Here is a 13314-nt window from a genome sequence, read left to right on the forward strand (position 1 = left end):
TTGTTTTTCTCTGTTATAGGGGCTGTCACAGGCAAAGAATTCATCACCCATCAGCTGTGCCCAAGTGACGGTGATGCTGAGCCTCCCTGTGCTACAGAAGAACATGGGCAAGAGCTTCACACTGGGTGGAAAGGCACAGATCCTTTTGAGGTCATCATCCTCAATGACAGAGGCAATACTGACACCAATGAGATGGCAGCAATCCACTGACAGGTCTCATTAAATAATAAAAGTAGTTTGTGGTAAGAACTCTGGGCTTAGTCACAAGATGCTACACCTATTTCTGGCAGACTTGTTTATTAGCTGTATAAATTTGAGAATATGACTCAACCTCTCCAGATTAATTTCCTAACCTGTAAAATGGGGGTAATCAAACTTGTCTTGCCTACCTCGTAGAGCTATTGGGAGAAGGAAAGGGTACAAGCTTTTATTAAGTGTTTACTATGTGCTGGGCACTGTATTAAACACTTTGCAAATATGATCTCATTTGATTCTCACAAGCACACTGTGAAATAGATAATATCATCATCATCATTTTACAATTGAGAAAACCGAAGCAGGCTGAAGTGTGGTGATTTGCCCTAGGTCATACAGCTAGTAAGTGTCTAAGGCCAGATTTGAATTCAGATCTTCTTAACTCCAAGGCCAGCACTCTACCCACCTTGCTAATGCAAGGATAAAAAGAGAAAAAGTATTTGGAAAGTACTTTGAGAACTATAAAACACTGTACAAATACATCAGAGCAATGCATACAGTGACTGATAAATGCTTGCTGAATGTTGTTGAAATATCATCATTAGAATTGGGAAAAAGAAAGAGCTTGTGATGTATGGCCTCAATATTCTCAGTAAAATATGAGATGAGACCTTGTTCAAAAGGAAAAGATGAAAGATGAAGAAAGCAGTGAAGTAGTATTACATAGAAACATATAATTCTGTGAGAAAATCCATGACCCCTGATAGGAGAGAAGGTGAGGGAAGCATTTGAGTGAGAGTCAATAGGAAGTAAAAATAGATGGGAAATTGTGGGAAGAATTTAAGATACGCTGGATGAAGGCAGAGGGAGTTAAGAGATGATGAATTTCAATAACAGATCACAAAGTTAACATGGGCATGATTTAAGGGTGTTGGGGGCCCTTCAATTTCCTCACTTTACTGGAGTACAACTTCTCTATTAAAAGCAGAGAAACTAATAAATTCTTTTGTTATCTTTCCAAAAAATAAAATCACCCCTTTTAAAATTTCCTCTTTTACTGTTGATGGCACTACAATCCTTCCAGACACCTGGTTTCACAACCTCAGTGCCATCCTCTGCTCTGCCCTCTCACCTACTACTACATACCTGATCAGTTGCCAAATCTTGTTTCTATATCTACAGCATGTCTTAAATAGCTGTCCACTCAAAAAGCTATAGTTCACAATAGCACTTCTTGTGCAGCAAAGAACTGGAAATAAAGTAAATCCCCATTGACTGGGAGATGACCAAACATACTGTGGTAAGGGATGGAATACAATATTACTGTATTGTAATAAATGACATGTATGATAAAGAGGAGCATGGAAAAAAACATGAACAAATGCAAATTCAAGTAAGCAGAACCAGGAAGCCAATAAACACAACAATAAGAAGAACCAAAACCACAACAATTTCCATTGGAATAGAAATGGAAAGAATAACAAAAACAACTGACTGCTGTGAAATCATAATTTGGCGGCAAAAAAAAGAGATGTAAGATTTCATCTCCCTTCTCTCTTTGTGGAGGTGAAGTGACTATCAGAATGGAACACTGCATACAATGTCAGCCTTAATCTGTGTATTGCAGAATTGTTTCTTTCCCTCATTTTTTGTGTTCTTTGTAATAGGGGATGACTCTTTGAGACGGTTGAAAGAAGAACATGTTGGAAAATGCAGATGATATAAGAACAAAATATATCAGTAAAAATTAAAACAAACAAAAAAAAGAAATGCAGAGAATGTAAACAATGTAACGCCCATACAAAGTAACCAAGAATAAATTCCAAAAAAGCATGATCATGCAAAAATAATGTAATCAATCCCAGAACAAGTTAAAGCTCATAGTTAATGTTAAGGACAAGAGATTTTGTTAGATACTTTTTAGGCAAGAAAATAAGTTTTTTTTGTTTTTTTTTTAAAGTAGTAGAATAGCTGCTTAGGATGCATCAGATAAGAAACCAGAAGAATGAAGAACTGTGCAATTTGTGTTTTGCTTCTATTTCTCTACTATGAAAAATGGTAAGTGGGATTAAAAACCAATATAATTGAGAAGATGGGAAGAGAGAACACAGTTACCCTCAGTGAGCTCCTTGTGCATCTGCAGTGTCTGTCCGTGCTATATATACCGATGGACCATCTCTACGGACTTTCCATCCATCTACATATGGATAGTAGGTGTTCTTCATCCACTTTCGTTTTACTTTTAAGTTATTAAAGATGTCATTTAGGAGGTGCTGCAATGCTCAGGGGCATGATGCAGCCAGTATATAACCTGCAAATGGGAACATCTCGAAGACTTTCCATTCCATTCCAGCTATAGGGAATTCCTCTTCTATTTCCCCTTCCATTTCAATTCTGTGCTGATATCCTGTATGATCACGGAAGGGGAAGGGAACAAGTATTTATTAAGTACTGACTATGTGCCAGGCATTGTGCTATACACTTTGGAAATATCCCATTTGATCCTCAAAACCCTGGTAAGTAGATGCTATTATTATCCCCATTTTACAGTTGAGGAATATGAGGCAGATAGAAGTTAAGGTCACACAGCTAGTAAATGTAAGAGACCAGACTTGAACTCAGGTTTTCCTGACTCCAGGTCCAGCACTCTTTCCACTACATTACATACTGTCCTAAGTTGCTGATAACGGACACCTCCATAGGTGAACATACATCTCTCTATTTTTGTCTCTGTTCATACTAATAAGGAGAGGGCCAAACTCTAGCCGTTATTACATCTTTCAAAGAATCTCATTTGACTTTTAACTAATGCATGGGGGATGCCATGATAGAGAAGAGACTTTAAGATGATATTTTGATTTACCAAAAAAGAAATACTTGAGATCTGGTAAATTTTCTAACTATAAAGATGCAATGTGCTATGGAATATAATTTATGAATACAATCCAATTCCCTTCTATTTCCTATTCTTGTTATTGGCAGCTAAATAGTTAGTTACTCAGCCCAGACCTGGGACTGTGGAATCCCATAGAGAAGAACAATTAGACTTCAGAGCCATTCAGAGAAGGGAAGCCTAGTAGTGTAACCACCAATATGTGGCATTCATGTTGTAGAGACAGTACCAGAAAATATTGAAAATTGGCTTTAAAGACATTATGCTTGACCAAAGAAGTTGTGTATAAATCAACTGAAACTCTTTCTGGTGCTTTAAAGTTCCTAAATGGCTTCATGGAAAAGTAAGGGCCTAGAGCTTGGCAGAAGTGGGACTGCAGATGTTACAGCTGTTTGTTTGGTTTTTTTTCTTGAAACAAAAACAAAATAAGAACAGAGCAAAGATCTCTGCCTAGTCTCTGGATTCTTAGCTATGCCCATTGTTGCAGGCAGCCTCAATACACAACAACCACTGGGATCCTCCCAAGCAGGGATGGTGACAAAGAGTATCACTGAAGTGATAGTTGCAGAACAAAATATAAACTTTCGTAAAGAAGAGAACACCTCCAGAGTTTTTTTAAATCACCTTGGCTGTCCCTTGTAGGTAGTCCCTCCCCTGCATCTATGTTTCATCGGTGGTAATTGTAAAAAGAAAAAAGCCGCTTCCTTTAGAGACTCTAAGAATTGGCGATTGGATACCATCCCAACGGGCCTGTTGGCAAGAGGCTGTCCTTTGTGGGGCTGCACCATACTGACTTGTTTGCAATAACTTCCTTATTTTTTTTTTTTTTTTTGGAGAATGTGTGTAAAGTGATACCTTACCTTGCCTTTCACCAACAGGCCCCAACTGCTAACTCCAAACAACAGGGTTCAATTGAAAAGGAGAGTGATGGGCTGCACCCCTCCCTTTCAACTGTGATCCCCTCCTTCAAAGTCAGCATTAGCACAATTATCAGGTGGCTGTGAGCATTAGTACAATTATGGCTGGGCTGTGAATTCAGGCCTCTCTCTTTAGGGGAAGTTATCATTCTTTTCAATCAAACTGACTGAAATCTTTTTCTCCTGCCGGAATCCAGCACCTGCAACACATTAGTGATTCAAGTTAAACAGGTCTAACTGTGAACCAGTGAGAACAAGAGTGGCTGGCCCACGGAGGTACAGTTAATCTCTCCTGTTTTGAAAAAGCCTTCCCGTCTCTGGACTAGGAAAAGGTGGATACTCTAGACCCATCACTAACTCTGATAAACCAAATACATCTTAGTCAAGCGTTATCCTATGCCTCTCTAATATTAGTACAAGGATGACAGATTGGAGCATAGTAGAGTTAACCACCAACATAGGGATGCCAAAAGACCTCTTTGCCAAAAATGATGAAAGGTAAGGTGGATAGAGCACCAGTCCTGGAGTCAGGAAGACCTGAGTTCAAATCCAGCTTCAGATACTTATTAGCTGTGTGACTCCGGACAAGTCACTTACCCCTGTTTGCCTCAGTTTCCTCATCTGTAAAATGAGCTGGAGAAGGAAGTGGCAAACCATGCCAATATTTTTGCCAAGAAAATCCAAAAATGGGGTCACAGAGAGTCAGAGGTGACTGAAACAACTGAACAATAGCAAAAGGTTAGTATCCAATGAATGAGAGGTTGCTTTTTTAGCATATTTTATTCCTGTAAGCAGGTATATTTTTAATTATTATACCAGAGAATCATTTAAACATTTAAGATAGGGCATTCGATTGAAAGAGAAAAGAAAGCTGGGCTCCCAAATCTCATGAGAATACAGGAGTTTATGTGATATTCTCACAAAGATGATTACTTGGAACTTGAAGTCCCAGTAGGTCATTTAGTTAAAAACATCAGAAGCAGATTGAAAGGACCAGTTTAGCTTAGAAAATAATAATAATAGCAAATTTATTTTAACATAAAAAAAGAAAAAGGGAAAAGATTCACGCAAAGCCTTTGACGTAGGCTACAAAAGTGGAGAAACAGAGAGATCAAGTTCTAGGAAAGCCTTTAACGGCCACAAAGTAAGTAATGCCACAGTATAGACATGTGCTTGTTCTGGCTGTGATAAGTTCAGAGCCCACATAGACTTTACGCCAAGAGATCTTACTCTTTTTGTGTGTTATACATCCCTTAGACAACCTGTTGAAGCTTATGTATCCTTTTTCAGAATAATATTTTAAATGCATAAAATAAAATACATAAGCGTACAAAGAAAACCAATTATATCGAAATGCACTTATCAACATTAAAAAAGAAAAAATTTCATGCACCCCAGGTTAAGAGTCCTTGCTATATGCCAAGCCAATAATGTATTATACAACCATGTCAGATCCCAATCTTGTTTGCTAAGTTAAGAATTATATATTTGTTCAATCTGGTTTACTCATTTGTTCAACAAATATTTATTGAGCTGTGTACAAAGCACTGTGGGAGGTACTACAGTGATAAAGACCAATTAGAAGGCACAGGAAAAGCTCTGCCCTCGAGGAGCTTAAATACTAGTCTGGAAAAATAAAATGTACGAGGACTGCTTCTCAGAGGGAAAGTGGAAAATAGAAGGGGAGTCCACAACACAAGAAATAACTATTTAGATAGGTTATATGTTCATTCTAGAACAGCAAGTTCTAGAATGCAAACTCAGTTATGTTCACAAGAGGTGTGGATTGTTCAGTGAAGAAAGAATGAGATTTGGGGGCAGCTAGGTGGCGCAGTGGATAGAGCTCCAGCCTTGGACTCAGGAGGACTTGAGTTCAAATCTGGCCTCAGACACTTGACACTTACTAACTGTGTGATCCTGGGCAAGTCACTTTACCCTGATTACCTCACCAAAAAAAGTATGAGATATAGAGACAGAAGATTGGTGTTATAATCCTGGCCTGCACAGTTACTAGTTAGAGGAAGGCATTCAAGTTCTTTGAGTTTTAATTTCCTCATTCTTAAAATAAAACGTCCCCAACTACCTATATTTCAGGATTATAAGGAAAATGCTACCTTAAAACACTGTGCAAATGTGAGAAGTTATTATTATTACCTAGCCTTACTGTAGGGCAGCTAGGTGGCATGGTGGATAAAGTGCCTGGCCTAAAGTCAAGACGACTCATCTTCCTGAGTTCAAATCTGGCCTCAGACACTTAATGGCTGTGTGACCGTGGGCAAGTCACTCAATGCTGTTTGCCTCAGTTTCTCAATCTCTAAGGAAATGACAAACCACTCTAATACCTGCCAAGAAAACCCCAAATGGGGTCACGAAGAGTCAAACATGATTGAAATGACTGAACAACAACAATGAACTTCACTATAACTCTACTGTGTGACCATCCACCAAATAGTTCTTGCAAGCTTATGGAGGCAGAACAAGGAACCGGGAGCAGGGCGGGAAGGATTCAGGATTTGGAGGAGTAGGATATGGGGAGAAGGAAAGGAAGAAAAAGAAGTCGATTTATAGGCTTTAAAAAAGCAAGGACTCTTGGTAGTAAAAGTTTTGTGGACTGGTAAACATTTGTCATGGACCTATGGCCAGGAAACAATGCCCTAAAACTCTGGTCCACACACTCACTGGTCTTTAACCCATTCTCTATAACAAGAAGTAAAATTTTATCCTAAGGTACTTTCTCCTCCAAGCTCCAAACAACTTCAAAAGATTCACAGGATGTTAACACTGGAAGGGACCTGAGGCTTCTAGTCTAACTTCCTCATTTTACAGATGAGGAAACTGAGACATGGAAAGGACTTGCACAAAATTCTCACTTGCATTGGAAACTCTTTCCCAAAATATCTTTGAGAAGATAATAAGGTTCTCTCTGCACAATGGTGCTGCCTAAGTTACTTAAACCTGCCTTAAGCAGAATTTAGGGATTGAAGTGTTTAGTATCATTGAATCTTGACTCTTAGCCTAATGTGGTACAATGATTTGTTTTTTCATTTTCAGGGGTCTCTAGACTCTGCTGAGACCCCTTCAAAATATTTTGAATTGCACCCTATATACACCCTTGCTCTGTAGGACCAATATAAAGATATTATCCACAAACCCAAGCCAAGTCCTTTTATCTAGCACTTCAAAGTTTGCAAAGCATTTCACATGTTATCTCATTTAATCCTCACAACAACCCTGTGAAGTAGAGTAGGTACTATAGTTATTCCCATTTTACAGATGGAAAAACTGAGACAGAAATTGTGATTTGTCCTGGATCACATTGCTAGTAGGTATTTGAGACAAGCCCAAATCCAACACTTCCAATTGTACCATCTATTTGACTAAATGCTTTTAAAAAACATTTCATTTTGGACACTTTCAGTTGAAATCAAATTTGAATATCTATCTCTAAGGCAGGAATTATTAGTTTGTTTGTTTTTTTGTATAATGGACCCCTTTGGCAGTCTAGTAAAGGCTGTGGACCCCTTCTTGGAATCATGTACTTAAATGCATAAAATAAAATATGTTGAATTACAAAACAAACAAATTCTATTGGGATAGTTATCAAAATGTTTTGTGAAAACAAGTTCATGCACTCTAAATTAAAAACCATTGCTTTAGAATCAAAGAGGTTGGGAAATAGAGGGGGGGAAATAAGTTACATCATAGCCATGAAACAAATATAGAGATGCTCTCATCCTCAATAAGGAAAGATGGTGCATACTAAGTAGAAAATCTTAAGTGTATCCACAAAGACCCCTATTACTTTGAGGTAATCCAGATGATATTCTCAAACCAGAACTCCTCCACTATATCTTCCATTTGCCTTCACTCTTTAAAAAAAAATGTTAAGTTGCCATGCCTTCTAAAGGGTTTTTTTGATTGATAGTTAATAGAATGATTCGTAAATACATGCCTATAATTGATCAATTAATTAAACTGCCCTTATTTTAAAAAAATAAGAATAAAACTTACATTTGTTGAGATCCCCATGTAAAGGAAAATACAAGCTTCCAAATACTTTCTTTAAAGGAGGATATGAAATCATAACTGCCATTTATGTAGTGTTTTACATATATCATGTCATCTGAACCTCACAATGACCCTGTAAGATAAGTGCTACAGGCATTGTCATCTGCATTTCACCAATGTTCAAATAAGTCAAGTGATTCCTCAGTGGTCATACAGCTAAAAAATACAAAAGATGAAATTTCACCTTGATTGCATGACCCCCCAAGTGTAGCACTTTCTACTACCCCCACTGCCTCTCCACTTATATGTCAGTTTAATAAATGAAATCAATTCGGCATAGCAATAAACCACAGTGGCTTTTAAAATACGACACATTTTCTCTATTGTGAATTTCTATAGAACCCAACATCCAGAGTCTCTAAAGAGAGGCAAACTACATATACCAAGTCACATGTCATCAAAACAGTCTTTACTGAAGCAGCAGTAGGGAAATGTTCTTTCTCCATAGATTTGTTTTTTTAAAAAAAGTCTTTAATAAAGTTCAATTTCATGAGCATCAACATTGGCCAATGAAAAGAACCTGGTGCTGGGAGTCATCGTTATGACCTTTAATGCCACTAACTGGTTGATTCTGGACAAATTAACACAACCATGATTGCCTCAGATCCCTCATTGTCTATCAAGTAGAGATAATACCTTCCTTCCCTCTCTGACAGGGCTGTGTGGAGGAGAAAATGAGCCCAAAAAAATTATGTGTAAGATTATTTAAAAGCAAGAAGCATTTTACAAATGTATTATCATTTTGTCATAATTGTGTTATTAGAATATAAGCTCCTCAAAGGCAGGAACTGTTTTGTTATCTTTTTATTCCCCAGGGCCTAACAAAGTGCCTTACATCTAGTAAGCACTTAATAAATATTTCTTAAATTGAACTGAATTAGTAAATTCTTTGCATTTTCATCAAAAATAAAGAATAACAGTTAGAAATTATAAATATAAAGAATTCGGAGCAACATGGGAAAAGATGTATGGTTATGCAGAGTGAAACAAGTAGATTCAGAAAACCAACAAACAAAATAACTATTACAATGTAAATGAAAAGGGATTTGTTCTCTAACTGAAAAACCAAAAATGGTACGGAACTGGAAACATAATGGAATATACTTTCCTTTTCTTAGCAGAGAGGTGGAGGGACCAAGAGCACAAAATATTGAACATATAGTCAGCACAGTCTCTGTGTCAGTTGTTTTTCTTTAGCTGTTTTTCTTTGATACAGAGGAGGGTTCAATTGTGAGGAGGAAGCAGTATCTGGAAATGACTGATGTTCAAAAATATTAACCAAAAAAAAACCCAAAACAAAACAGGACAAGACAAGAACCTCATTAAGAATCAAAGGACAGGTAATAGAAGATACACACATAGCCTGTAACTTCTAAGTTAAATTACCATTCCTGTGTGCTTCAGATTTGGGGGATTTGAAAATCTCCTTCCTTCCACATCCCTTTAGTGTTCTGCTACTTTGCCTCCCATTTCTTTTCATTTGTGTATTCTGTCTTTCCTGTTAGACTCTAAGCTCCTCAAGGGCAGGGGCTGTATCTTATATTTCTTACTCTCTAACCCCAATACCAAACATAGTTCTCTGCATTAATTTGGTATACTAGGCACTCAATAAATGTTTGATGATGCTTGTTTGGTCTTACAGTGAAAAGAGATCTTCCTTCGTGGCCACTTGTCTTTCTCCTCTCTCCCCAATAAAAGCACCCATGGGGCTAATCTTCTGATGAAAAGGAGGGGAAAGCAGTATCTTTCATGCCCAAAGCTGGAGCCTAGCATGCAGAGTCTCAGATTCTCCAGAGGGCATGTGGCAGATTTCACTGCAATCTGCTGCTCATCAAGACCTCTAATTTCTGCATGAGAATGCTGAATTAGGCTAGATTCTCCAAGTCAAAGTAATTTTCTTTCTCTTCCGTTAACAGCAACTCCAGGGTCACGTAAGAAAGAATTCCATTGGTCCAGGACAATCAAATGCCTCCTAGCAAGAAAGTACAATCACAGAGACCCTGCTAAGTCTTGCTTTTGCAGACTCAGCTCTTTCTATTTCCAAGACCCTAAACAGAGACAATCCCTCCCCTCAACCTTTCTAGTCAATGAACTGCTTCTCCTCTTGCTGTTTCAACAGTCCTGAAGTTTTCCAGATTCAGCCGACACACATAGCAGCCGACAGTCCTGTTGCCCCCCAGCCCCCAGCACACACACTCCTTCCCACCCCATCACCTTGTCTTCAGAGGCAGAGACAGTGAGCGAGGCTGTCCCAGCGGGGGAGAGGGTCAAGAGACAGCCAAGTGCCTAGTGTTTTCCCTTTGTTGACTTTGGATTTTCAAAACAAAACAGCAAATGCTCAGGCAGCCATTCATCTTCCCCATGCCCCAGTGTTTACATTCAAAGCCCAAATCAACTTTACTTCATAAACTTTCAACCTTATCCGGCTTCCTCCCCAGCTCGGGCCCCCACCTCTACCACACACAAATATGCGGGATAGCGATAAACACTCTCGGGATCTTCATAGGCGCTAGCCCCAGTAGTCCCATCTGCGGCTTGACTCTGGCCCCCAACCAGGCACCGCAGATAAACATAACAGGAAACTACTCACAGAGGTGAGCTCGCGATCGACCTCCTGCTTATACCAAACGACACACAAAACAACCGCGATATCCCGAATCTCTTCCTTTGCATTCCCACCCCCAATTCCGCTTTACCTGGTCCTCCTTCCCCCTCAGCTCCTTCATTCACTTTAATCAATAAGGGCTGTCTTACCTAAAACATGTGGTGAGTTCCCCGGTAGATTTTAGACAAGGATACTTGGTGGTCGCTATCTTGTTCTCTGAACAGACTTCTCTGGAAGAAAGTTGGAAAGAACACCCTGCTTTAGTCTGGGTCTGGAGATGCTCAGGGAACCTCAGTGTACCGAGGAGTGAGGGCAGGCTGGGAGGATCCCCTATACCTAAGGGGCTGCAGTTCACAGGATTTCGAATTGGAAAGGACCTTAGAAGTAACCCAATCCGATCCTCTAGTTTTACGGATGAAGAAACCGTGGGATCTTATAGCACTGTCAGGAAGAGAGGCTGTGGAAAGAGCACTGGATTCGGAATCGGAGGACCGGATCTGAATGGAGGCTCTGCTACCTACTTGCTGTGTGACCCTGGGCAAGTCCTTTATCTATAAAATGAGGGGAGGTTGAACTTGAGGGCCTCTAAGGTCCTTTCCAGATCTAAATCTTTGGTCCGACGAGCCAGCGCGCTGACAGGAGCGCAAAAGGGATTTGAGTGGATACGAAGCCCGCTCCCCTCGCTCCCAGCGCGGAAGGAATACAGACACTGGAGTGGAGCACCCGCAGAATCGGGGTGCTGGGCGCAGGGCCGGCACCCGCTGCATCAAGGAAGTTCAGGCTGGGACCGCCTGGGAGCCGGTTCGGAGCCGGGCACTGCGCCGACCGCCTCCGGTGGTAGAAGCGCAGCCAGCTTTTGCTGTCTGGGCCAGTCCTGGGGCTTCAGCAGTCCCAGCATGGGGGGCAAGGGCAGGGCTCACCTGTCGCTGTCCTCAAACTCCTCTCTGTAGGTCCAGGTGTGTCCCAGTGCCAGAAGGAGAAGCAGGGGACCCAGGCTTCTGCCTAGCTGTCTCTTCGCCCCTCCTCTCCCGCTTGGTGGAGGAGGCGGCAGCGGCGGCGGCAGTAGCGGCAGCACCATCAGGCAAACTCTCGAGTAGTTCCCCCTCGGCGCCCAGGCTCTTGCTCTTTCTCTCTCTCCCTCCTTGCAGCCTCCTCTTTTCTCCTCCTCTTTTTTTCTTCTCCTCCTTTTCCTCCTCTCCCTCCGGCAGGGGGCGCGGGAGAGCAGGGGTGTTTGCACCACCTGCCCGGGGCGCTCTAGGGGCTCTGCGGGTCAGAAGCGGAGCCGGGCTTAGGAAAGTAGGCAGCGGGGAAGAGAAACGAGACCCGAATTAAGGGCTCGATCGTACCCCACCCCAGAGTGTAGCCTGGACCTGAGATGGGAAGTGCAAACTCAAAGAGGACCAGGGAACTGGGGGGGGGGGGGGGGGGGGGGGGGGGGGGGGGGGGGGGGGGGGGGGGGGGGGGGGGGGGGGGGGGGGGGGGGGGGGGGGGGGGGGGGGGGGGGGGGGGGGGGGGGGGGGGGGGGGGGGGGGGGGGGGGGGGGGGGGGGGGGGGGGGCGCGGTCTGGAGGAGAAGGCTGGAATGGGAAGAGTGTCCCGGTTACTGAGAGACTGCAAGCAGCCGGAGCGTCTTTCCCAGGGCGTCTGTCCTAGGTGACAGATTGACTTGACTAAAGCGTTCCAATTTCAGTCCAACTCTCTCCCTCCTTTCCTCCGTTGGGGAAGAGGAGGGAAAGAGGAGGGAAAGGAAAGGAAAGAAATCTAGAGAAGAGAAGGCCGGTGTCGGTATTTTGTATTGGGGTGGCATGGACAGCCTGCGGTGGAGGTGGGGGAGATGGAAGAGTAGATGGAAGAGGACGAGAAAGAGGAGAAGGAGGAGGAGGAGGAGGAAAAGGAGGAGGGGGGAAAAGGAGGAGAAGGAGGGGAAGGGGGAGGAGGGGGAAGGAGGACGAGGAGGTGGTGGTGGTGGTGGTGGTGGTAGTGGTGTTTCCTATTCTTATGGGAGAAAGGAGGAGGGGAAGAGAGGGTTAATAATCTTCCTCCCTGTTGTCAAATTTTGATGACTGGAGATTCAGAATATTTTCCTTTCCCCAAATTGAGGAGTTACTGTTAGCTTTTCTCCCCTTCTATCTCAATGTTCTTTTTTGCTCAAGAAGTAAAAGCAAAGGGTGAAAGTTTGCATCGTGCACCAGGTCTTCTGAAACTGAGCTTCTTCAAAGTTGGCATAGTCTATCTTCATTCATATTTCTTTTGAGTGAGATATTTTGGCCAATCCATTTGTAATGAATGATAGAATTGTATCACTCAAAATTGCTGAAAAGGAATTAGGACTCATTAGGTTTTTCTTGGAATCTAAATTCCTCTAGCAGAACTTCTCAGTTATGTTTCCCAGATAGGTTTGGATACAAACTGGTTTCTTCAGAAAGAGGATCCAAGAACAAGAAGCTGTTATATTACTGTTACTTAATGCTATGTATAATTTTTATGTCACCATTATATATAAAATTATAACACTAAAAATCCTATAAAACAGTGCTATTGATAATGATGGTGGTAGTTAATCACCTATCTAATTTGGAAAGCTAATGTATAGATGGTTAACTCTTACCTTTAACATTGCCAAGTATTGTTTAGGGG

General features: G+C 41.6%; 1 protein-coding gene across 1 annotated transcript in view; it reads right to left on the reverse strand.

Annotated features, from left to right (window-relative positions):
* The window catches only part of CCBE1 (collagen and calcium binding EGF domains 1), a 353266-nt gene extending 341331 nt beyond the window's left edge, over positions 1-11935 (reverse strand). The window contains exons 1-2 of the mRNA XM_027869145.1: positions 11599-11935; positions 10828-10908 (exon numbers count right to left, since the gene is read on the reverse strand). Of these exons, the coding sequence (XP_027724946.1) occupies positions 10828-10908; positions 11599-11756 (239 nt within the window). The 5' untranslated portion in view covers positions 11757-11935. The remainder of the gene's footprint in view (positions 1-10827; positions 10909-11598) is intronic.
* Between the last annotated feature and the right edge of the window lie 1379 nt (positions 11936-13314).

This window comes from Vombatus ursinus, unplaced genomic scaffold (assembly GCF_900497805.2).
Source record: "Vombatus ursinus unplaced genomic scaffold, bare-nosed wombat genome assembly UNPS02014791.1, whole genome shotgun sequence".
Classification (NCBI taxonomy): Eukaryota; Metazoa; Chordata; class Mammalia; order Diprotodontia; family Vombatidae; genus Vombatus; species Vombatus ursinus.